Source organism: Eleutherodactylus coqui, chromosome 1 (assembly GCF_035609145.1).
Source record: "Eleutherodactylus coqui strain aEleCoq1 chromosome 1, aEleCoq1.hap1, whole genome shotgun sequence".
Taxonomy (NCBI): domain Eukaryota; kingdom Metazoa; phylum Chordata; class Amphibia; order Anura; family Eleutherodactylidae; genus Eleutherodactylus; species Eleutherodactylus coqui.
The window spans coordinates 494,071,987-494,099,212 of record NC_089837.1 but is presented as its reverse complement, the minus strand read 5'-3'; the positions used below and the strand labels follow the sequence as shown (position 1 = coordinate 494,099,212).

Here is a 27,226-nt window from a genome sequence, read left to right as displayed (position 1 = left end):
ACTGTCAGCTCGGGTCAGTCTTCTTTAATAGAAACTAAGTGATAAGAAACTGCACAGAGAGGGGAAGAGGCTTTGCACCAAAACTCGGAATGGCGCTGCTCGAGACACGAAAGCCTAGCACTAGAGATGAGCGAGTATAATCGCTAAGGCACATTACTCGAGCGAGTAGTGCCTTAGCCGAGTATCTCCCCGCTCGTCTCTAAAGATTCGGGGGCCGGCGCGGGTGACAGGTGAGTTGCGGCAGGGAGCGGGCTCTCCCCCGCCAATCCCGGCCCCCGAATCTTTAGAGACTAGCGGAAGATACTAGGCTAAGCCACTACTCGATCGAGTAATGTGCCTTAGTGAGTATACTCGCTCATCTCTACCCAGCACGTTTCTGTTCCCTTTCCGTATTATAAGTTGGGTTGTGTCACCTTCAACTGGCTTGTCCCTCTTGTTTGCTAAAATTTCAGTACCTATAGAGATGGGGGAGGGGGGGGGGAGACCTGAACATAACTCCATGGTAGTAAGTGTTGAATTTCCCTACAGCTCTACAACTGGGGAAATTAAGCATTACATAATTCACATTATGGTAATCCTCAAACTATTCCTAGACCGGCTAAGGTAAGTACTGTATGAAAGTGTCAATTCGGTTCCTAGACAAAATTCTATCTTGGGACTGGAGAGGGTGTCTACTGCCTGCAGTTGTTCTTCTCTGCCGTCCCTTCGATCCACCAGTTGTAGTTCCTGTTTTCGGCCATCCAAGATGGCTGATACAATCTTCAGACTACCTAATCCCCACAATGCACTTCTAGTGTTAGACTACCAATGCACCATACTTGCTCTATGATTGGCCAGAGCTCCTTATGTGATCAACACTGGCCAATGGGAGAGCACTGCACAGTGCGTACTAGGTAGTCAGAAAATTGGTGCAGCCATCTTGGATGGCTGAAAACAGGGCCAGAAGTCAGCAGATTGGAGTGGCAGGAGAAAAGAAGAACTGAGGGTAACATACCCCCTGCCCCTCCGATCAGGACAGAATCTGGTCTCGAAACCCGATGATCACTTTAAAGGCCTATTTCTTAACACCCTCCATCTGCTTTAATCTAATCCCCAAGAACATCAGTCATTACTGTCTGCTTCCACCGCTCCTATGGAGATCAAGGGGGTTCCCAACAGGGCTGTCTCCTCTGCCTGTCCCTACTTGCACTTATGACGGAACCCATTTCAATTTTCTTTTATTATATTAAACCCAACATCACTGGTGTCCCAATTCATAATTCTATCTACAAAGTAAACCTTTTTGCTGATGACTTTCTACTCACCTTTACTAACCCCCTCTCAGCCCTTCCAAGTCCCTTCCAAGCCCTTCCAAGTCTTGGATCAATCTGCCCTAATTTCCAGACAGAGAGTAAATTATGACAAGTCTGATCTTCTATTTGGTAATATTTGTTTATCCGTTTCAAACTTCTCTCACGACCCAATTCAAATTTCACCTCTGTGCTCACTACATATTTAGGCATTAACTTGACTTCCTCCTTAGACACATTGTAGAGGTGGAACTATCTCCGATCCTCCCGATCTTGTCATGCTGGATGGTATTGCTACTCAGAATTTTATATCTTTTCCGATCTGTCCTTATTCCTCTCCTACGCACGAATACCTCTTACCTATAAAAACTGATTTCCTGTTTTATTTGGATAAGTAAACGACCCTGGATCAAAGAAAAATATACATATTACCATAAACGCCTAGAAGGCCTTTCCCTTCTTAACCTTCAAAGATATGACCGAGTAGAACAACTCTCTGTAACCGCTGCCAAGGCCAACGTTTCCGAGCCTCTTCTCTAGCCTATCCTCATTCATTAGCATCTCTTATGTGGTCTACCTGCCGCTTACTCCCAACTCAAAACCCTTTTATTGTGGTGTACGGCCTGATTTAAGTACGGGTAATCTTCCAGACCTCAATTATGTCTCATGCTTCGTAATCCACTATTTTAACTAGGTTTCGACTTTTAAGCCTACACATGGTGGTATGACTCGGAATGACTCACTTTGACAACATTTTGCAGCGGCGATCACATAATGAAAGTTCTAGAAATTAAAAGGAAGTATGAACCAACTCCATGAGAAATTCAGGATTCTACTTTCTCCGCAGCCTGGATAACCATGGTCTTCACCGTCTATGGAGCCACCAGCGAGCTCCTTGCAGTACTTCTTACTGTTGACCCGGACTCAGCCAGAGCATAGAAAATGACATCTACGTTTGCTATAGTATGAGATTTGCGCTTAAATTTGTGCCATTTTCTGCATCTTGATAAATCTGTTAGAGATTTCCAGCCATGCCCCTCCCCAGTAAAAACCACTCCCACTTGTAAAGTGGTGAGAGCAGTGTAAACTAGTAAAATGGCCAAATCGTTGTACATATATGGCATCTGCCATAATTTGTGACTTTTTTTTACCACAAAAGTGGCACCAGGGCAATAATAAATATCCCCCCCCCCCAATGTTTTTGGTATTTTTCACTTTAGCCCTCTAGGAAGCTTAGAGGGAATACTGGTTCAGATTGAAGAGACTCAGAGGGCGTTTGGAGACTTATTTTCAGGCAATGCTCCATGGGAAAAAATATGCAAAATAGCTCATGTCAGCCAAATAGGAGACTTCTCCAAAAAAGAAGGGCGACACATGTAGACAGACTTTTTATGAGCTCTTGCCCTTCATCAGTACAGAGCTGGGTACTAGTTGGCTGTATGAGATAGCTTAGGCATCATGCAGACGGGTGTATTTTCCGCCCGTGTGCTATCCATGTATTTCATTGACAGCACATGCACCCATTGTAATCTTTAACGCTATTCACCTGGACTGATGAAGATCGCTGCATGTTCTATTCTGGTCCATATTCTCGTACAAGAATAGGACATGCAATGTGCACTGTCCATGGAGATTGGGCAGCACAGGGACGGGTGCCCGAGCGTCTTGGGCACTATTTGCCACACGGTCGTCTGAATGAGGCCTTACATGCAGTTTCTGTAGGGAATAGTGGTTCTCATTAAAGAGATGCAGCAGGTGTATGGAGGATTATTTTCTGGCAATGCTCCGTGGGTAAAAAAGTATGCAAATTAGTTCCTGACTAATGTATTCTTAGTACTGCATACACTACATCAATTATGCATCTGTAGCAGTGAAATAATGAATATCCTTTCAGCAGCAGACAGAACCAGACTAAACCCATGACCTGCTATTTGCAATAATCAGATATACCAGAGCTAGAACATTTTTCTTACATTTGCTCATATTTTCAGACGGCTAAAACTTCTGCAACTACAAAAGTTTAAGAAAGCAACATTCTTGGTTGCATACCCGCAGGCTATAGGAATAATACACTGGCACCCAGGACATGACCTTGCTTCCAGCCATAATATATGAGGGTTTCCCACTGAAGACAATAGAGAGCCCCGTCTGGTTTCAGATCACCCCGGAGCCCCTTTTGTCCTCAGCGAGGTTGTTAACGCCAATGAAACGGCAGAGAGTGATTTTTTTATGAAGTGAGCTGTTGAGTTTTACGGCGAGCGCACAGTTTCCCACAACACTTGATATAATCACATAGTAATAAAGTTCCCTTCATCTCACATCTCTTGTCCTATATCCCGAGGTTACGCACACTGTCTGGTTTGTTTAGTTTACTGCATACATTTTTTCGGTGTTATGTTGTTTTTTGCCATAGAAAAAAAAAAAAAAAAAAGATAAATTGGGCATAAACTACAAACATTTTCATACAGAACGGGCTACGGTTATGTTTTACCCCACTTGGGAAGGATGGCGGAGTGACTGACGGATGTGCTGCGTACCTGTGTTGGGAGATCACATCAATAAACCCATACTCATATCATATATGTTTGCAGCTAAAGCAAAAACACTCTCAGGCCCAAGAAGACTGTTTTTTTTTTTTGTTTTTTTAAAAAGGGGATATTTTGGGCATTTTTCAACTGATGATGACCCATTCTCTGGATAGGTGGTCATCAGTAGACATGATCATCTGGCCCTCTGTCATTGCAGCAGGCCGGACGTTGTCATCAGTGGGAGTGCTGGTTCCGAACTACGTCCCGTGTGATCATAAAGTGTAACAGAACTATGGCGCTCCCATTGATTTCAATGGAAGTGAAGGCAGCGCTCCGACTTCCAATCCTGACCACTGATGACGATGTCCGGCCCACTGAACTGGCAAAGTCAAAGGGATTTTCTGGGACTTAATTACTTTTGATCTGTTCTTAGGATAGGCCATGCATCTCCTGGCACCTCCACCAATCAGATGACTGAATGGGCAGCGGTGGTATGGCGAGCGTTGGTTTCCAATAGCCGCGACTCCTTCAGACAGCTGATCGGCATCATCAATATCTGATACCGGGAAAATCCCTTTAAATGACTTGCCTGGGACTAAAAAGAAAAATGTGTGATTTTTACCCAGAAACAGCACCACTCTTGACCATAGGTTGTGTATGGTATTGCAGTTTAGCCTCATTAAAATGAATGCTGTGATATAAGAGTGGCACTGCTTCTGGAAAAAAAAAACAGCAGATGTTTTAGCAAAGTCCTAGACAACCCCTTTAAAAAAAAAAAAAGAGTTGAGATGAGACCATACGCCTAAGAGATGGCATGCAAAAAGTAAGCCCCTACAATGATGCCACGTGGCCTTAGATTAGCTGGCACCCTGCGTGGAAATTTTTCTGGCGCTCCCAGTCCGCCTGTATTCTGCTTTGTGCCGAAAGCAGCAAGATAGCAGCGTACCGACGCCAGAACAGCTCAGTGGATACTGTACCAGAACCAAGCTCATAACAAATACAGCAACGGAACCAACTTCACTCCATAAATACAACTCCAGAACCAAACTCATAACATAAATACAGCCCCAGAACCCAGCTCATAACAGATACAGCAGAAACCACCCTCAGTACATAGATACAATACCAGAACCAAGCTTGATACATAAATTCAGCTCAACAACCAAGTTCATAACATAAATACAGTAGCACTAAACAATTCTGTTTCGGAGGTACAGATGGATTGATAAGGGCGCCTCAGAACATCAGAGGAGAGTAGTCAGAACCAAGAGGAGACTCTGATAGGTGAGACTCCAGTGCCCAAAAGGGCGCAAAACTTAGATCACTAAGCAGGGGTAAAACATCACCAGGTTGGAGATACATCCGAGTATACATTTTTAAAAAAAATCTAAAAATATTTCCAAAAATGTATAAAATTATAATTGGAGCTCACCCGTTTTCATTTGGCGCCATTGTACACCTCGGACTGGTGCTGTTCATTCATTTCTTTACCAGTTTATCACATTTTAAAGTAAACCGTAGTGTCCCGGGGTAGACTGCAGTTTGACTAAATTGACATATAAAACATTCCTGGCCTCGACTTCAGGTGGCGCATTATATAAAACTATAATCAGAGGCGACACAGCCGATCAAACATGTGGCTGTGCTTTGCCAAATGGTGATTACGTTGGCATGGTGGCGACCTACCCGTCTATTCTATAGGCATCTTACATGGCCAAGATGTCCTGCAGCAAACTTATTAAGAGTTTATATGTAACTGGTGTGTTGGAAAGTTTATAAAACATAGTCTTAGCTTTAGGATATAACATGAAGTTTCATCTGTACATCTACTGTGTCCCGCTGAATTTCCTTGGGTTGAAGGCCATTGGCCAAAATAGCGTTTGAGGTCCTAATAAGATCTCCTTGGGGCATAAACTTTTATAGATGGGAACAGTATATTTAGTGCTCGACTCATTGTATGATATAAACAGAGAGAAGCAAGGATGCCAGTATGATGGGAACACTAAATATACAGGTAGGATGGAAGCCGTCAGTTCAACCAACCATAAGAACATGGTTTCCAGGGTTTTGCATTACTTATATTTCTAACCAATGTGTAAGGTAGACTTCTTCCTCTTGATTCAGATGAGGGATCTGCTATTTATCATGCTTTAGTCCAAACCTGCAGCTTAGCAAAGATCACTGTTGCAACTAATCATGGGGGCGCTGTTGGGTATTGGTGTCTATGAGATGAATTCCCGCTATTAGTGGTGAAAGGAGGTACTGCAGGTGAAGGAAATTACAGAATCAACCAGGACTTTCCACTACGAATACACTGACAAGCCAAGTCTTGGGACAAAAACTAATATCGTGTAGTACGCCCTGTAGCACAATGAAGTGCAGCAACTCAATATGCCATGGATTCTACAAGTTGACAGAAGCCGTTTCGAGGGATGTTGAGCCATGCTGTCTGGATAACCATCCACAGCTCTGCAGTATTTGTAGGTGAAAGGATCTTTGATGTGAATGGACTTCTTCACCACATCGCATATATGCTTGATTAGGCTCATGTCGGGTGAATGTGCAGGCCAGACTACTTGTAGGAACTCTCCAGAATTTTGGAGAACTTGGACCCAATGGCCTGGTGCATTATCACATTGTGGAGGTACATTACATCTATGAAGGGCTGGAGATGTTTACTAAATCAGTGAAATGTAGCAGGCACTGGTCAATGATATGTGTAGGCGGATCAGTAGATCCAATTCCGGCCATGAATATACACCCTACACCAGTATGAAAAAAACACAGCCTGCTCAGTGCCTTAACAACTGGGGTCCATGGCTACATGGGGTCTGCGTGACACACCAACCCGAAACAATTGGTATGAGCACCCCGGGCGATGTTCCACCTCACTCACAAGATAAAACATCACAACTTATACAGGTGTGGGCGTTCTCAAGCCGACCCCTGAGCTTACACTTTGAGGGAGCAAATCTAGGACAGGCCCAATTTCCAAGACTAATTGGGGTCATATGTTTAGGCAAGTCATACCCACATATGCATTTTCTTGTATAGGCCCCTTTACACACATGATTACCGCTAAAAAGACCGCACGACTGAATGAACTGATGACATTTTTGCATTAAATAACAGATAATGGCTTTTAATCATCTCCACTTCCTCCATTAGCTTAAGAAACCTCCATACAATTTGCTTGCTCAGCTAGGCGTGTGTTTATGCGAGGGATTATCCGGCCAGCAAATTTCATTGTCTCCTCCTGCAGAGTAAACAATGTACTCATTATGTATTCGAGGCAAACACAATGAATACATTGTTAAGTCGGTAAGCCGCTTAAAAGACTGCAGAATACCAATGGAACAAATTTTGAGCGGTCGAACGATGGTTTTTATTTGGGCTAAAAACCTGCGCTAAACGACAATTGAACGACTAGTGCACGACTGCCTGCGTTTACATGTAACGATTATCGGTCACTTTCAGCCGTTTGAACGAATTTTGAGTGATAACTGTTGTGTGTTAAAGGGCCTTAACTGTATTGTAAGCCATTATATATCTAGTGACCTGCAATGTCTTAAAGTGGTATGCCAAGTTAAGGAAATAAAACTTAAAGGAGGTATCTCACTCAGAAGCATCATTAGGTTTCACAAATGCAGAGTGTAGATTCAATTAAATGCTTCCACCGTCCAAAAACTTGACCTTAGATGCCTGCACTAGGAAAAGTCAGTTATTGGTGCCTGTCTCTGGCACCCAGGGCACATGCCCCACCGTTCGGCTATTGGTCTTACCAAGACAACCCCTTATAAAAAAAAAAATCAGCTGATTGTCAGTGGTACTAAGAGAAGGGCAGCGGCGATCAGTTAATATGGTCAGGTTATGCTTTGCCTGTTGCTTTGAGTGCTGTGGAAGTGCAGTATTACATGGTGTCCATTAGATACCTTACCAGGCCAAGTTCCACCCTTCGCCCAGAGTGAGGGTGACTTTCAGGGTATAATCAGACGGGCAAAAATTTAGTTTGACGGGTAAAATCTTAATCAGCCTCGGAATGCTGCGGACTTACATTACAGCTACTGCGGATCTGCACATGCATAAGACACATTCATTGGGATCAATCCACATGTAGACATGGAATCGGCGTCTAGAAGCGACTCAAAACTTGAGCCTTGTCCACATATCGGCCCATATCGGCCACGGACTTGTATTTTGAAAAGCTTGCAGATCCACATGCAGATTTAGCCGCATCCACACGGACGTATTTTCTGTTCGCACTTTTTATGGACGTAATACGGATATCACAAACCCCACTGATTTCCATTAGCTATTCAGACATCCATATTTTACGCAGGTGGAAAAAATAAATAAATAAAAAAAAAAAAAAAAAAATCGCAGCACATCCTATGTTGGTCTATATCACTGGCCGAAAGTTTATGGGATTGCGTCAAACACTGCAGTTGCCTTTTTTTTTTTTTTTTTGCACGTGTGAATATGGATGCAACATGTGAGTAAAAAAAACTACATATGCAACAAAAACCTATTAAATACGCAGTGAAAACAGTGCAATTTTCACGCATCATGTAAATGCTGCAGCGCCAAAGTGAGTCCGAGTCCATCCGTAAATTATCATATAAGCGAGCACTAATACAACTTTTTGCAAAGTGACCCTAAAAGTCTAGGGTGAGTTTTTTTTAATGGAAGTTTAACTTTTCCCTCTCGCCTCCTACTTTAGTAAAAAGGGCGCACAGTTCTGCAGAGCTCGCTCTTCTCGGCCGCCTGGGCCTCTGCCAAACAAAACATAAACTCCCCTCACGTCTTGGGCTTCTCCATGACAACATTGAACTCATCAGCACAGACAACAATTGTTCCAATCCATTCGGCTCCTAAGGACAGCTATAGATATTACTGCAGCTATTCTCTGCCAGCAAGCGGGAAGAAGAAAAGTTAGATCGCATTACCATTTACTTAAGGGAGATGAAAGGCGGCGGCCATAATGGCTTTTCTTCTACGTATGCTAAATGGTAAATGGCTCGGGATACTTGGAGATTAAAAAACAAGACCTCACGGCTATCCCATAAAGCTCTAATATACAGAGACCGCCAACATCCCATAGTCGGCAATGTGTACACTGCAAGGATCGCCAAATGCAATCCCTGTATTATTCGGAGAGCAAATAACGGCTCATGCGGATCAATATTTGCTTAGAAAAGAGGACATGATGATTTATACTTAAAGGGTTTCAGGCGTATGAAGAAAGCGTAAGGAGTTTTTTTTTTTACTTCATGCAATTCAAGGGATAAGGGAAATATGAATGCTTGCTTCCAGAAACAGCGCCACTCATGTTCATGGGCTGTGTGCGGTATTACAGCTCAAATCAATGGGCATTTAGATTGACAGCTCTTATGGGCAGGACCTCTCTCCTGTAGAGTGTAAGCTCTTATGGACAGGACCTCTCTCCTGTAGAGTGTAGGCTCTTATGGGCAGGACCTCTCTCCTGTAGAGTGTAAGCTCTTATGGGCAGAGACCTCTCTCCTGTAGAGTGTAAGCTCTTATGGGCAGGGACCTCTCTCCTGTAGAGTGGAAGCTCTTATGGGCAGGGACCTCTCTCCTGTAGAGTGTAAGCTCTTATGGGCAGGGACCTCTCTCCTGTAGAGTGTAAGCTCTCATGGACAGGGACCTCTCTCCTGTAGAGTGTAAGCTCTTATGGGCAGGACCTCTCTCCTGTAGAGTGTAAGCTCTTATGGGAAGGACCTCTCTCCTGTAGAGTGTAAGCTCTTATGGGCAGGACCTCTCTCCTGTAGAGTGTAAGCTGTTATGGGCAGGGACCTCTCTCCTGTAGAGTGTAAGCTCTTATGGGCAGGGACCTCTCTCCTGTAGAGTGTAAGCTCTTATGGGCAGGGACCTCTCTCCTGTAGAGTGTAAGCTCTTATGGGCAGGGACCTCTCTCCTGTAGAGTGTAAGCTCTTATGGGCAGGGACCTCTCTCCTGTAGAGTGTAAGCTCTTATGGGCAGGGACCTCTCTCCTATAGAGTGTAAGCTCTTATGGGCAGGACCTCTCTCCTGTAGAGTGTAAGCTCTTATGGACAGGGACGTCTCTCCTATAGAGTGCAAGCTCTTATGGGCAGGGACCTCTCTCCTGTGAAGTGTAAGCTCTTATGGGCAGGGGCCTCTCTCCTGTGAAGTGTAAGCTCTTATGGGCAGGGGCTTTTCTCCTGCAGAGTGTAAGCTCTTATGGGCAGGACCTCTCTCCTGTAGAGTGTAAGCGCTTATGGGCAGGACCTCTCTCATGTAGAGTGTAAGCTCTTATGGGCAGGGACCTCTCTCCTGTAGAGTGTAAGCTCTTATGGGCAGGGACCTCTTTCCTGTAGAGTGTAAGCTCTTATGGGCAGGACCTCTCTCCTGTAGAGTGTAAGCGCTTATGGGCAGGACCTCTCTCATGTAGAGTGTAAGCTCTTATGGGCAGGGACCTCTCTCCTGTAGAGTGTAAGCTCTTATGGGCAGGGACCTCTTTCCTGTAGAGTGTAAGCTCTTATGGGCAGGACCTCTCTCCTGTAGGGTGTAAGCTCTTATGGGCAGGGACCTCTCTCCTGTAGAGTGTAAGCTCTTATGGGCAAGGACCTCTCTCCTGTAGAGTGTAAGCTCTTATAGGCAGGGACCTCTCTCCTGTGGAGTGTAAGTTCTTATGGGCAGGGTCCTCTCTCCTGTAGAGTGTAAGCTCTTATGGGCAGGGACCTCTCTCCTGTAGAGTGTAAGCTCTTATGGGCAGGGACCTCTCTCCTGTAGAGTGTAAGCTCTTATGGGTAGGGGCCTCTCTGCTGTAGAGTGTAAGCTCTTATGGGCAGGGACCTCTCTCCTGTAGAGTGTAAGCTCTTATGGGCAGGGGCTTCTCTCCTGTAGAGTGTAAGCTCTTATGGGCAGGGGCCTCTCTGCTGTAGAGTGTAAGCTCTTATGGGCAGGGATCTTTGTCCTGTAGAGTGTAAGCTCTTATGGGCAGGGACGAGAGATGAGCGAGTGTACTCGCTAAGGGCAAATACTCGAGCGAGTATTGCCTTTTGTGAGTACCTGCCCACTCGTCTCAAAAGATTCGGGTGCCAGCGGGGGTGAGCGGTGAGTTGCGGGAGAGAGCAGGCGGGAGCGGGGGAAAGGTGAGACAGAGAGATCTCCCCCCCCCCCCCGTTCCTCCCCGCTCTTCCCCGGCGGCACCCGAATCTTTTGAGACGAGCGGGCAGGTACTCGCAAAAGGCTTTACTCGCTCGAGTATTTGCCCTTAGCGAGTACGCTTGCTCATCTCTAGTAGGGACCTCTCTCCTTTTGAGTGAAAGCAATTCTAACAGCGGCATTAAAATCCCCCATTGTAGTGATTTACAGCTGCTGTGATTTTCATAAAATCAGTATAACAGTACTGAACATTACTCATTTTATGAAAAGTGACCCTCAAAATAACTTTATAGCATTTATAGTTCTGCTATTGGGGTATTCCGGGAGAGTGGTTACAACGAGTATCTCACTATATGGAGGACTGTCCTGTCATGCGTCACACAGACAACCCATTGATGTGCATGGGCACTGTGTAATGCTTCATTTCTCCTGTGGGAGCACTGCAGGCATTTCTCCATGTACTGCATCTGATCGCTGGAGGTCGCGTTGGGATCAATTTACTGTCAAAGGACTCTCGTAAGAAGTAGGGATTGGCTAAAATGGAGAACCGATTTAAAGGGGTTTTCCAGGCAGATACTATCGATGACCGATCCTTGGGATCAGTCATCAATAGTTGATCCCCGGGGACTCACCGCTTGGGATCCCCAGCAATCAACTGATCATCCGTTCTGCTGTCAGTGCAGTAGGGTCAGATGTCATCATGAGGGTTGGAGACCGAAGCATCTTCGAATGCTGGAGCCTCCTATTACACTTTCGGCTCTGACACCGATGTTGGATGCAGAAGTGTAATAGGAGGTAGCGCTCGTATTGATTTCAATGGGAATGAAGCCCTCTATGATGCTTTCAACTTTGACGCCGTTGATGAAATCTGGCCCTGCTGCGTTAATGCGGATGAGATGATCAGCTGATTGCTGGGGATCTTGAGCGGCGGGTCCCTGGCAATCAACTATTGATAACCTATCATGAGGATAGATCGTTACTAGTATTTGACTGGGTCTATGGAGGAATTTAGCAACATTTCTTCTCCTTTTAGAACCTGCGATAGATCATTGAGATAAGAGGATCATCCAATTTATTAACATGCAAAACATCATTCACACCATTTACTATAACCGACGATGTATGTATAATTGTAAGATCGAAAATCGACGCCACGTCCTGCAGCAATCAATGGGGATGTGTGGAGCCCCTGGCACTGCAGGAGTTAAGCAGCAGGCAATGAGATGGAATGCAGATGTAACAACACGTTTCAGGAATCTCAAGCACGCCATTTAGGAAATGCATTTTCCCACACAATTATATTGCTACAATTACCACAAGGTAGCCGAAGGAAAGCAAGAAGAGGCGAACAAGTCATGGAAATCGGGTTTTCTGCTACCTCCATATTCTGGTCGGTTCACCTACAATCCAAAGTTTTCTTACTTAAAGGATAAGAACATTTTTCTTACAGTTTCCTCACTTTGGAAGAAGTTCTACTCAGAATACTATAAGGTTACGTTCACACTAGTGCTTTTTCTGGAAATCGGAAATCAGAAAACGGAAGTCAAATGGAAAGCATCTTAAAGCTTCCCGCATAAAGAAGGTGGTGATGGTGGTTTAGGGTCCTAGGGCAGCAGCAATTTTGAAAAACTCCATGCAGCCATCACCCTTGGTCAGATTTGAACCTACAACTCCAGCAATGCAAGGCAGCAGTGCCAATGACTAAGGGAGGAAGAGGAGGAAGGAGGAGCAAGGAGAAAGGAGGAGGAGGAAGGGGAGGAGCAAAGTGAAGGACGAGGAAGAGATACAAAGTCCATGCAGATGTTGACTTTGGTCAGATTTGAACCTAGGACCCCAGCACAGCATGGGAACGGTGGTAATGGCTGAGCCACCATGCTTTTTCTTTCTTCTTCTCATTCTTACTCCTCCAGACAAGGAGGAGGAGGTGAAAGAGGAGAATAAGTAGATTTTCTCCTCCTCTGGAGAAAGAAGAAGCAGGAAAAAGCTTGATGGCTCAGTGGTTAGCACTGCTGCCCTGTAACACTGGGGTTCTAGGTTCATGTCTGGCTACGGAAAACATCTGGATAGAGGTTGTATGTTCTCATTGTGTTCATTCTTCTCAAGCACAGGAGTGATCATCGCTGGGACGGCTGTTGAGCATATCTGTACTAACAGTCATCTTGTGTAAGAGGGCCCCTAAAAGTAGGCAATATGATAAAATTTAACCCTTTAACGATGTCCTGTGTGTTCGGGGGTTTGCATAGTAGGGATCAGGAGCCGATCTTGCTCTGCACAATGCGGGTGCCAGTTGTTTCTCACAGCTGACACCAACCAGCAACAGACGCTCTCAGTTCTAACAGGAGCATTTACGTCCCCCCATCAATTTTGTGAGGTCCCCAATGCCCCCTGCAATGAGATTGTGAGGTGTCATTCGGTTGCCATGGCAGCTTGGGGTCTTCTGAAGGCCCCTAGCGCTGCCGTGACTGATTGCCTATCAAGTCATGCCTGAGGATAGTGATAGACTGCCTGTCAGATCGTGGTATAATGTAATACTATGGTATTACATTATACAACAGGAGTGATCAAACAATCACAAGTTCAAGTCCCCTATGGAGGCTAAAAAAAAGAACATAAATAAGTAAAAAGAAATAGTTTTAAAAAGTTTTACTAATTATTAGAAAAAAGGTATTTAGTAAAAGGTATTAAAATTTTTAAAAAATAACTCCCCTTTTACTATATTTATAATAATAAAAAGAAAAAAGAAAACAAAAACATATTTGGCATCGCTGCATCTGTAGTAGTCCAATCTATCAAAGAAATGCATCATTTACCCCGCATGGTGACTGTAGTCCAAAAACACCTGCTCCCTCACCTGATTACCTGTCATGCCCTGGACGACTTCTATGTATTGCAGTCACTTCCATACAATGCAGCCTCTTGCATAGTACTTATCAGGCACTATCTTGATGTTGAGATTTTTCCTTGCTTTCTTTATCACTGTTCTCTGCTGGCCATACCCTGATGCATCAGCACATTATCACATGAGCAGCTAAAGCCTGTACCATCTCTGCCCGCAGGGAGGATGCTATGATTATAATTATTGCGTACACTCACCTAAATAAGCTAAAGACCATAAGTATACAGTAAGGAGGCTGAACTATCATCTCCTTCATTATAACTGTGTGACAGGAGTCTTTAATCATCAGCAGTAACTGTAATAGAAGTGCCTGTGTTCCCCTCTAAAGCGCTTGTCTGGTAGGGTCCATTACACAAAAATTATGTTTGGCCAAAAAAATGACATCCTTAGAGAACAAAACCCAAGTAATTCCCAGGTGGACAGATTTGGAATCATATGACCCACCTGAGGAGGACTCCAGGACGTTTCATATAGAAACTTGTTCTGGTGGTCCCTGTCAGTCCTGCAGTGCTAATGTCACATTGTTCACTTGACCACTATATCCAATCCATATGCCATAAATGCAAGCTTGGAGAGAGTAGTTTTTCAATATCTCAGATGTAGGCTGCCTGTCCACGGGCGTTGCGGTATCCCGCGGTGAAGATCCGCCGCCCAGGAGCAGGAGACAGATCTCTGCTGTCAGCCTATCTGACAGATAGGCTGACCGCGGAAAATCGTGGCAAATCGCAGCATGCTGCTATTTGCTGGCCATGAGCAAAGAATCGCAATGATTCTCCGCTCGTGGACAGGGCGGCTTTGCTCTCCATAGGAGAGCTTTCACTGCGTTCCCCGCGGCCGAATTATCGCCGCAGGAAACGCAATTCAAACTCGCCCATGGGCAGGCAGACGTACTTTACTATGAAAGCTTAGAACAACCAAACAAGTTATGATGAATAGAAATAATGGATTAACGTTGTTTCACCAAATTAACTCTAGATATTTGATTCTTCAAAGTCGCCCCGTGTAGCCGATATAACAGCTTTAAACAATTGTGGCATTTGTTTTTACAATTACATTAAGATATTATTCAGAAATTTCTTCCCAACATCGTTGCAGAAGTTCCCACAAATGTGCCGCACTTGTAGGTTGCTTTGCTTTCACCCTTCTATCCAGTTTTCCCAAACAAACTCAGCAGGGTTTAAGTCTGGAGACTGTGCAGGTCATTGCATTTTTTGTAGCCCACGGCTTCTTGTTATCTTAAGTAGTTCTGACATAACCTAGAAGTATATTTCGGATCATTGTCTTGCCATAATATGAACCCCTGACCAACTAGATGTACACCAGTGGGTATTGTTTGGCATATCATAATGATGTGGTAGCCCTTTTTGTCCAGTGTGCCAGTTACCCTGTGCAAGTTGCCAACTTTGAAAACACAAAAGAGCTTCCGAACGTCACGCTTCCTCCTCCATGTTTGACATCTTGTGTCACACACTCAGGAACCATCCTTTCGCTTATTTGACGGTGTACAAAAACCCTGTGAGATGTACGAAAGATGTCAAATTTTGACTCATCAGTCCATAAGACCTCCTTCCGCTCTTTCGTAGTCCACTGGAAGCTGCTTGCTCCAGTTCCCAAGTGTCTTTTGATAGTATAGGAAACTGTACTGACTGCCATCTTGGCTTTCTTGGCAATTTCTCTGTAGGACAGACCTACATTACTAAGGATTATAATTGTCTGTCTTCTTTGGTTAATTGCCTTTTTCTTGCCATTATGATAGCAATGTGCTCCGTCCTGAAGAGCAAAACTGTCCAAATCCTTCCCTAGAGGGTGTTGTAATGCAGTCTGTTCAAACACTGGTTATATAGAACCAGAGGGTTTGAAAGTAATCTACAAAAGTTGAGTCACCTGTACGAATAATTTACATCCAATTTCAAACTATAATTTGTTTTCTGTTCTGCAGAGCAGCCGTCATTGATGTCTTAACTGAAAAAATCCCTTTGGTTAAAATCAGACTTTTGAACCATTCCACATTATTTGCTGTATTTGGTTTGTATTAATGTCAAAAATAACTGGAAAAACGAAGGTGTTCTAAAACGTTTGACCGGTAGTGTACATATATTCTATTTTTTTTTTTTTTTTTACATAGGAAGGAGGAAAAGGGGGGAAGAGGGGCAGGGTGTAATATCCTGCCATCATCCAAAAGAAATCAGAAATCGTAAAACGGAGTCTCTAAAAGATTATGAGGGAGCAGCACAACTCGTCATTTCCTACAGGAGTTTGCAATTACATGGGTAGGACCCGAGTTCTTAATATTTGGCAGGTAGGCAACAAATCCATATTAATTAGAATTTACTATTACTGTGAAAGTAATGTCTATTCACAGATGACCATAAAATGTGAATGTTGTTTTTTTAATGGTGTTTGGATATAGGTAACCCTAACGCCTTATGGTGAGGCTGCAGGTGCCTTGCAACGCTAATGAATATGGGTGGGTCACATGTCACACCTCTGTTAATTGCAGGAAGAAGTGTTTTATAAATACGAGGGGCGATTCGGGACGATGTCTGGCTGACTTTTCTTTGCCATTAAAGTCCAACACTGTTTAAAATAAAATTAATTAGCATTAAGTAAGTGGTTCTCAAGTTTAGGTGACATATCGGTGGTAGTGAGTCACACTTGGCTCTCCTTTCATCTTGTTACTTGCAAAGAAAAGTGTCAGGATAAAGTCTCCACCCTATAAACCAGGAGAAGTGTCCATCATTCCTGACATAAAGCAGGGGCAGACAAAGTTGTAGATCTCCAGATCTCGGAGAACAAGTTTGACTTGAAGGAAATCTGAACTCTCCAGACTATTTGAGGTGTCGGCTTTCAGACCCCCACTGATCAGACCTTAATTATATGAGACAATTCCTTTAAAAGGGAATGCATCACCTAGATAGGTCATCAACAGTTCGTCGGCAGAGGTTCAGCGCCTAGGATCCCCAACGATCAGCTGTTGAAGACAGAACCATAAGCAGATAATGCTGTCTGTATTGCAGTGTATCTGTATTGCAGTAGCTCAGGTTATTATTGCATAGAAATCAATGTAAACTGCGCCTGAAATACCAAAGCGGGCCACTGCAGTATGGACAGAGCTGTCCGCTTCCTGCTCTGTCTGCACTAATAGCTGGCCAGGCTAGCAGCTGATAAATGGGGATCCTGAGTGGCGTACCCCGCAGATCAACTACGGTTGACCTATCCTGCAGCGGGTTTGGCTAATATATATTTATGGCCACCTTTATAAGTCAGATCACATTCAATAAGCAAGCAATGAGATACGCCTTTTAAAAACTTTTGACTGCCAAGGACATAAGTATAAGGAGGTTGCGGGTAAGGCGCCCAAGAGGTAGGTTACTGCAGCATATGCCAGATGGAGACAGAGGCAGTATTTCTTTGAGCCAGTAAACTTTAATAACATAACTTAAGCTTTTGCTTCGCTGCATAGGAAGGCACAAATTACCTAAAGGGGTTATCAGACAGCTCCGTACATTACACAGTGGCCCAGGCTGGAACCGAGTTCCATTTACTTTAATAGGACTCAGCCTGCAGTACCAATATAGACCACTGTGCAGAGTATGGAGCTGTGTGAAAACAGCTAGACGTGGGACAACTCCTTCAAACGTTACAGATATTAATTGGATTTCATAGCTAAAATATAGATCTATATCGGGCCAGCATGCTACTTTGTGGATTGAACTTTACTCATAATTCACTATCGTTATCCTCTGTAACTCAGCTCATTATAATTTCAGAGATCCATGGTATAATTTGCACATCGTGGACTCAATATATCGTAGGTGTAAACGGACATCTACAGGACAGCACAGGAAGCAGATTCCTCATTCCCGTATAATATACATCCCAGTTGGCGCAGAACGTCATACCATGCGCTTTGTCACTCTGAAGAATGAACATTACATCAAAATCCTTCCCCAGTCCACATACGTCAAACCATCAAACGTCTCTACACTGTGTGCACACTAAAACGTTGGAGACCGATCTAATATGTCTAACAGCTTGGTCCTCTTCCGGGTCCATGGCGCGGTCAACTTCCTCCGGGACAGAGTCCCACGAGCAAGAAAGAGTCTCTTTCTATGCAGTGCAAAGTCATCACCAGCCCAAGTCATCAGGGCCCTCTTGGTGTCCTGTCATTTGGCCTCTGTCCACTCCCCAGTATGGGGATGCAGCCTACTACTCTGCCCCTCTCGAACGGCCTCTGCCATTTCGACACTCCTATGTTTGCTGTACCTTCTTGCTGTGTCTCACATTGCTGCATTGCATGAGCACCGCTAAGCCTGCAGCACAGCTCACAGCCTCATATGTGGCGCTATCCTATCCTGCGACTTCATCATCAAGGTCAGACTCTTTAAAATGTTTTACAAGTAGTTTAAAATGACACTGAGGCCCAATGTCCATGCACAAATTTGAATTGCAGAATCTGCGCGGATGATCTGGGATTCAAGACGCCCATAGGCAGACATGGGTATCCGCAGTTTAATTAAAGCATGCAGATTTGTTTTGCAGACCTTCTGGTCCGGAAAACAAATCGCAGCATGCTCCATTTTGAAGGCAATGGAAGCCGTTCGATCCGTGGCCAGACCGCAATTGAATTGCGGATTCGGCTGAAAGAAAGGAGATTTAAAAAAAAACAAAAAAACCCCCTCTACTGCGCACACATCTACAGTAAAGATTTGGACAGGCAAGTACTGTCCTCGGCCGTGGTCACCCAGGACCTCTAGCCAGCAGCTCTCTCCACTGAACCATCCAGGCCTCAGTTCCCCTATATACCTTGGCCTTGTTTTCCAGATCCTACCATCCAGCCCTTGTTCTAGCTCCCCCTGTTCCTGATTAGAACTCACTATAAAAGCCTGGCCCTGCCACTCCCTCCTTGTGTGATTATTTTGCTCCACAGCATTGACTGGTCAAGCTCCACTTCTGCCTGCTCCTCTGCTATTACTACAATGCCTTCTGATACCGACTTCTGGCTTCCCTTCTGACTACACTACCTACCTCAGCCATCTGTACTGCAAACCGAGACTTACCGTTGCTGACCCCTGGCTTCCCTTCTGACTATCTTACCAGCCTCATCCCCTGTACTGCAAACTAAGACTTCCGGTTGCTGACTCCTGGCTTCCCTTCTGCCTATCTTACCAGTCTCATCCCCTGTACTGCAAACTAAGACTTCCGGTTGCTGACTCCTGGCTGTTCCCTGACTACTCTCCAGACCTGCGGCTACTACACCTGAGGCTTCAACCCAGTGCCTGAAACTACTACAAGTTCTTTGCTTCATGGCTTGCGCAAAGGGAGAGGCGAATTAGCAGACAAAGATGAAAGTGAAAGCAGGTAACAGCGATAAAATCTATGACGGCGCTTATGAGTGCTACACCCCCAAAACACCTTAATGCATAATATATACATGTACAGCCAATGACACACATGAGTATATCTACACACACATGTATAGTGATACAAAAGCAGATCCAAACATATATACACACCCATAACATACCATGTTATCCACTTTGAACAACCCCAAAGTCTTTTTAAGAGTGAAGCATTGCTAACAACCTCAGTGATCAGGTGTAATTTGTGGAAAACTATCAGTAATTGCCCAAGCCCCCTGTAGCTCCACCACAGGGAAAATGAAGCATTACACAGTGAACATTGAAATCAATGGGCTGCCTGTGTAATGCATGGACATGTCGGGTCCCCCAGGGCAAGAGGGACTCTTCATAGTAGCTCTCCACTCTTGCCAAGAAATGAGGGTCCTTAATGCCCCCCCTCCCATCCTTATATTTACTCAAAGTTCCTTAAGATGATATTTGATAATGGGTTTACTAAACAAGACACCACTTAAAGCTGTATTTATATGCTTCTCGAGAACCACTCGAAGGAGACTGCTAATAAAGTGGAGCGGAGCTTCATGTAAAACGGCTCATTTTCTCATGAAAAAACCCTAAAATTCCTTTTAAATGATGAGTCACGATGAATGAATACAGTTCTGGAGATCAGATCTCACAAGTGTGACTGCGCCGGCAGAGTGTCTATCATGGACGTGACAGCTCCGTCCCATGTGAGCTCATAGGGAAACCGATGCCGAGAATCAGTCATCACTGCATCACTTTGCATTATTCCGTTTTTACATCATGGACTTAAGAACGGCCCAAATGAATCACAGAAGAACACTCAAGAAATTGTTCCCAAGATGCCATGTTTATCAGGAAAATTTATTAAAAAATAACCAAAATTAAGGAGCAGTTCTAGTTCCGACCGATATTAACCCTTAGTGGCTGCCTGATTTGGGCCTTTAAGGGGCTATCAGGGGACTTCAACTTCCTACCGGTAGCTATGAGTTGGACCAGCAACTTCTGGCTGTGTTCCGAGAACGTGTCACATGGTATAGTAGGCCGCCGTTGTCGGTGACATCATAGGTGAGGGATGCGCTGTCGGCTCATTATAATAATTAAGCAATCCCCTCTTTCTATCATTGCATTGGCACCTCTTATTTAGCTAAGCTGTCTAACACTAAGACTGCCCTTGTTGCCCATGGTACCCAATCAGAGCTCTACTTTCATTTTCCCAGAGCAGTTTAAGAAATAAAAGCAGAGCTCTGATTGGGTGCCACGGGCAACAAAAAAGGTCTTACCGTTAGTCAGTTGTGATACATTAGGCTATTTTACAAAATGCGTACGTGTTCAAAGGCATCGTTCATATTCAAATTCAACTTTTTGCTTGGCTTGTCAATGGAAATGATGTCCTGAGAGGCTGACTGCTCCGGCACAAAGGTAGCTGACTTAGTGGCTCACATGGGGTCCGAAAGCTAAAGGGATCCACCCAAAGAGTGTTTAGGGTAAGGCAGTCAGTTAGGCTTTCCCTCACTTGGGGCAAAAATTCCATTTGTTGTGCTCCCCCTAAATCTACATAAGTTGACCAAGTCAGTGAAGCTTGTGGACAACACTCAACCCTCAACTTTACCCCTTGGTCAGGTCCATCTGTTGATACAATGGCCAGGCCAAAGCAAAATATTGATACAGGTCACTCAAAACATTTTGATGACACTCAAGTCAATGTATATAGTTTCTCAATCTTTGGCTCAAGTTATCTTCTCACCATAGCCTAAGAGTTCAAAATACGAAACAGCGCAAAGTCATAAATCCCCCAGTATGTGCCCATGGAGAGGACAATTCTCAGCTAAGGTTGGTCCACACCAAAATTTGGCATGAACCTGAGAACATTCATCAAATAATTGGGGGTCATGCCAACCTACAGTGCAAGAGATGGTGAAACAAATAACAAGTCTGATTTTTTCCTATATTATGACTAGAGATGAGCGAGTGTACTCGGTTCGGGTGTTTTTGCACTCGAGCACCACTTTTTCCGAGTAACTGACTACTCGGACGAAAAGATTCGGGGGGTGCTGGGGTTGAGCGGGGGGTTGCAGAGTTATTAAAAGCAGTATTGCTCACTCGGGAGGGTTCACCCCTCATGTCTCAATCAGCATTGAAACTCCCAGTATCCAAATCTCAGAAATCGCCAAAATGTAAGCATAAATGTACAATTACAGCTCAAGTACAGTAACGGCCCAACGTGTTTTGAGAGAGGTTATATGCTTTCCCCTTCCTCAGTATAGGCATAATCATAAAATCGGGTCATTACCTACATATTTATATATAAAATAAGCTCGTCATGAAAGGTCATACCATTCTGCAATCACCGGCGTTTCATTCAGAATCCAGAAATGGAAGGTTCCGGATATCGTCATGCGCCCCACCAGGTGGAACGCATGCCACACTGAAACGCAGAAACCTAGGGAGGATGTGATTCTCTGAATGGAACGCACTGCACACCCGGCACCATATATAAAAGACCAATATTGACCATATACATTAATGTGCATTCTCCAGAAGTTAGGATACACTCTATTGAATGAAACGCATCGCACACCAGACACCATATACAAAAGACCAATATAGATCCTATACATTAATTTGTATTCTCCGTAAGTGAGGATGTGCTCTACTGATTGGAACGCGCCGCACACCGGGCACCATATACAAAGACCTATATTGACCATATACATTAATGTGTATTCTCCGGAAGTGATGATGTGCTCTACGGAAGCGGGATGTGTAAACAGGCAGTCCTTCATCTGTGTATCTATACATATCAATATTTAAGGATAAATCCGCTTGTGAATTCCCTTCAAAATCCATGGCAGGCCTCTGGGCAGATTTGGGTTTCCATGGGTAAAATCTGTTTTGAAAATCTGCAGCTCGTGTTGCTGATCAGTTGTGTATTTTGCGGCGGACTATCTACATATCTTCTACATATTCCATACTGCGCAAATCTGCTCTCTGAATTCTCAGCTACTTTTGCAGATATGAATTTTGGTGCAAATTCTCATTGAAGTCTATGGCAGAAATCAGCAAATTTTTTGCACCAAATCCGCTGCTAAAATTGATATGCGGCAAATTTGAATTCCGCACCGCAGATCAATTTCCACACTGATTTAGCGCAAATCTAAATGCCGCGCATTTCAGAGTTATGCTGAAAAAAATGTGACGTGGAACGGACACTGAAATACCCGTGTGAACGAAGCCTATTGGGCCCCTTGTGACGGAGGTAAGACTTAAGTATGGCGTTACTTACTGCGATAAGAGCCGAGTTTCTTTGGCCCAGTCCGGTAGAAGCTTGCTGGCCTCCATTAATGTCATTGCCCTCATCGCTGAGCATTTGCGGCTGCTGTGCCTGATGATGCCGGTAGTCAGGGGGTGCGGCACACGAGCTCTTGCTATGCTTGCTGCTTTTTCGAGTTCCTTGGCCATGCTGGACGAGGGTCAGCAGTTGCAAGGTGTTCTCCCGCTCTCGGTCAGAACTTTCCGCTCTGCTGCGCTCATAGCGACCCTCGCAGTTGAGGTGATGTTGGCGACAAACCGCTATTCGAGCCCGCAACCGCTCAACTATAGCGCTGTGCAACCGGGGAGCCACCGTTCCACCGCCGAGCAGTCCCACATTAGATACTCCAATTGCAAGACTCCCTGCGGGGGCTTGAGGGGGGGCTGTTTCCCCCATAATTCTGGAGACACGGTTTCCTTAATTCAATGGCAAATGGTTAATATTTTATCCTTATTGCAACATAAATGGAGGAGAGGACGGCCGGGAGAAGTGCCAGGGAACGCCGAAACAGATTTATCCCGGAGTGATACAGTCCTAAAAGGGAAAACAGAAATGATGAGAAAAGAGCATGCAGGCAGCCGTAAGAGCGGAGCTTTCCCCTAAACTCCATTACTCTTATATCTACTTCTGGGTGACAACTGGTCGGGATGACAGGGATGTCAACATGGGGGTAACTACCAGGGATCCCACCTGCACTCAGAGGTGAGGAGCAGGTAATGATGTCCCACTGTCAGTTTCATTACTGCATCATCACTATTTGCACTATTAATATGGTGACATCATATGTCCATTACACCTGCATGTGACATCATTACATTTTTTCTCCTATGCTGTTATATTGTACTTGTGTGTTATTCCTGTGCTGTGACATCATTGCACACATTATCCCACTGTTGTGACACCCCTGTGTGCACCATCCCTGTACTGACATCACTGTGCGCCATCCTTGTAGTGTGACATCACTGTGTGCGCTGGCCTGTGACATCATTGTGTGCATTATCCCACTGTTGTGACATCACTGTCGGCACTATCCCTGTACGTGACATCAGTGTCGGCAGTATCCCTGTACTGTGACATCACTGTCGGCGCTATCCCTGTACTGTAACATCACTGTCGGCACTATCCCTGTACTGTGACATCACTGTGCTTATTGTCTGCATTACATCATTACTGTGACATTGCCGAATACATTATCCCTGTACTGACCTGACATGGCAGTGTGTATTCTGTGGGCACTGTCCCTGTGCTGTGACATCACTGGGGCACTGTCCCTGTGCTGTGACATCACTGTGGGCACTGTCCCTGTGCTGTGACATCACTGTGGGCGCTGTCCCTGTGCTGTGACATCACTGTGGGCGCTGTCCCTGTGCTGTGACATCACTGTGGGCGCTGTCCCTGTACTGTGACATCACTGTGGGCGCTGTCCCTGTACTGTGACATCACTGTGGGCGCTGTCCCTGTACTGTGACATCACTGTGGGCGCTGTCCCTGTACTGTGACATCACTGTGGGCGCTGTCCCTGTACTGTGACATCACTGTGGGCGCTGTCCCTGTACTGTGACATCACTGTGGGCGCTGTCCCTGTACTGTGACATCACTGTGGGCACTATCCCTGTACTGTGACATCACTGTCGGCGCTATCCCTGTACTGTGACATCAAATTGTCAGGTGTATTTCAAAACAGTATCAATAGAAACTTCAAGCCGTCCTGTAAAAAACAAGACCGCACACGACCCTATTGACAGAAAGATAAAAAAAAGTTATGGTGGCCAGAAGATGGCGGCAGAAAACATACATATTGTTTTCTAAAATATATATGTTTTTTTAAGTGGTACGGCCAAAAAACTAAAAAAACTAAATACATTTGGTATCACCGTAATCGTTCTGACACACAGAATAAAGTAATGTCAATTTCCTTACAGTGCGTATGCCGTAAAAACAAGACCCCCGAAAAAAGGGCGGAATTTCATTTAGTTTCTTTTTCAATCCACTTAGAATTATTTTTAAAGTTTTTAAAGGTTTTTCAGTACATTATATGGTACATTAAATAGCACCACCGAAAATACAATTCGTCCCACAAAAAACAAGCCCTCAGACAGCTACTTCGACAGAAAAATAAGAGGTAGAATTTATTGAAAGTGGGGAGGAGAAAATGAAAATCAAGGGGAAAAAGAAGGGCCGTCGTCATTATGGGGTTGTCTGCCCTCTTCTCAACTGATGACCTATACTCTGGCTAGGTCATCCGTAGTAGATGGACGGGGATCCAGTGTTTAATGCAGCGAGCCGGACGTTGTCATCCACAGTCAGCAGAAGAAGTAGGAGTGCCGGCTTCACTGCCATTCAGATCAACACTGATCAGGACGTCACTTTCATTCCTGACCAGGAGAGCAGGAAGTGCAGTAGCAGCTCCAGAACCTCCTCTCCTGTCCGCTTATGACAATGTCCAGCCCACTGGACTGGACAGAGGGCTGGATAATCAGCTGATGGACGGGGGGCCCGAGCGGGCAGACCTCCATCCATCAACTACTGATGGCCTATCAAGAGTATAGGTCATGAGTTGAAAAGAGGACAGACCGCCCCTTTAAGGGATTAAACAACATACAGCCACGGAGCAAAAAGAGTAGTTTGCAAATCATATCTTGTAATGTTGCCTGTAGTCGCATACCTTGTAAACCGAGTTTTAAAATTTCCCACTCTGCATGCAAATAGAATCCGAGCTTTGCTCGACGTCCCGGCCCCTCTCTTGCTGAGTGACATGGATTACGTCTCCTATGTCATCCATGGGATGAGCCAAATCTGCCCGATAAGTCACGCCGGCGCATGTGCACAAGTGCGAGTGGAGTCTGCCCATAATGATGTGTGCATGCATTGGCCGGTGGCCTTGTGGCGCATGCATGTAGGAAACGTCATCCACCTCACTCAGCCAGAGAGGGGCCAGGTTACAGAGTGACATGCGGCCCGCCCACCGGACCCCTCGGATGATATCTGCATGAAGCATTGACGATTAAAGCCATTTTCCATTCTGCATCAAAATCCACAGGTGGATTTTGGTGCGGAGTTTACCGCAGTTTGCAGTGCATCCTGCGGGCTGTGAAAGGCCCAAAGGCTGTTATTAGACGAGCGCTCAGTTTCCTGACAATTGCTGGGATGAACTTGCAAGCGCAGGTGCAGCTCCGCAAATGGCGCTATTACAGGAGCGTCTGTAATAGTGCCGAATGCCGGACTGCACCACCACAAACAAGTCCAGCCCTGCAATTGTCAGGAAAACACGAGCGCCATCAGCTAACGCTGTGTGATAGCAGCCTAACAGGAGGGATCACCCAGCTTTCTGAATCACACCAGGATAGATCCTGCGCTACTTTATAGCGACCTGGCAAACTTGCCACTCAGGAGTTAGGAAAAGCAGAATGGCATCCCTGGCAAGCACTGGAGCTTTAAAGCGAACCAGTCCCCACCGAAACTGCAACATAAACTAAGTTCGCACAGCGCCAATGTTTAGAAGTGACAGGTTCCCTTTACCTGAAGGAGGGCTCTTTACTACATACGCCTTCATTATGGCAAGGCCATATTGACACGGCCAAGATCCTCAGGTACAACTCGCATCGTCCAGCACACACACTCGCCTGTGTGGGGCGCCGTACATTACGTGTTCCATTCTTGTGAAAATGGGACATGCAGCGATTCAAGTGAAAAACCACTCGTGCGAATGATCCCATTCAAATGAATGGGATTATATTCCGTGCGAGTTCCATCCATCTTGGACACGGATACAAGAATATTGGCCGTGTGACTACGGCGATTTTGATAGAGCAACATAAAGTCTCAGGAAATGAGAAAAAAAAAAATTGTGCAACTTTTTCAGAGCCGCAGTTTCCAGCCGGGTCGCAGTCTACGATGGCAGAGTTGTTGTGTGGGACTTGCAACCACAAATGCAGAGTTTTTGTGACTTGTGTCGCAGTAGGTTGCAGTGTGACCCCCCCCCCCCCTTTGGCAATCATTAGATATGATGTCGCAATTCAACACTGCAATGTTGCACGACCAAAAGTTGCCTAGAGGTAAAGAAGGCTGAATCATCACTTGCACAGAAACCTGCTGAGAGTTGTAGTTCTACAATAACTGCAGGTTGCCTAGTTAGATTGTATCAGGAAGTGATAAAAGGTCACAAACTACATTGTTGCAACTCAAAGTAAACAAACAGAGAAGAGATACAAACATAGCAGAGCTGGGCTTATCAGTTGTACTATTGAGTTTGCCATTTGGCACAACTTTGATGTCCCCATGTATTTATGGTTTTACGTAGGACTGCAGGTAAACCGGCTTAACTCTGATCACAATGCACAAAAGAAACAGTGTAACGCTACACTCAGCTCTGATACATCTGTGAACATCCCCAGCAGGCTTACCTTATGAAACTCCAGCCTGCACCCTCAGATGGTTGCACTGCATTCTTCAAGAACTCAAGAGATTTTCCCAGGCTCTTGGAGTCTCCACTCACAATCTTGTTCTTCAACTTGTCTCTTCTACCAAGTTTCTCCAAGTCCCAGGTGAAGTGTTCTCTGCTGTGTGTGACCTCCTACAGGCACAAGCATCAACCTGGGGATGGAAGTAGTAATTTAGTAACTTTTCTTGTAGCTTGTTGTCAGCTCAGTCTGCTCGTACTGCCTCTACCCTGC

At 45.0% G+C, this 27,226-nt stretch overlaps 1 protein-coding gene across 1 annotated transcript in view; it reads right to left on the bottom strand.

Annotated features, from left to right (window-relative positions):
• Positions 1-27,226, bottom strand: part of MAML2 (mastermind like transcriptional coactivator 2) — a 148,345-nt gene extending 121,119 nt beyond the window's left edge. The window contains exons 1-2 of the mRNA XM_066586622.1: positions 26,957-27,226; positions 22,527-23,087 (exon numbers count right to left, since the gene is read on the bottom strand). Of these exons, the coding sequence (XP_066442719.1) occupies positions 22,527-22,949 (423 nt within the window). The 5' untranslated portion in view covers positions 22,950-23,087; positions 26,957-27,226. The remainder of the gene's footprint in view (positions 1-22,526; positions 23,088-26,956) is intronic.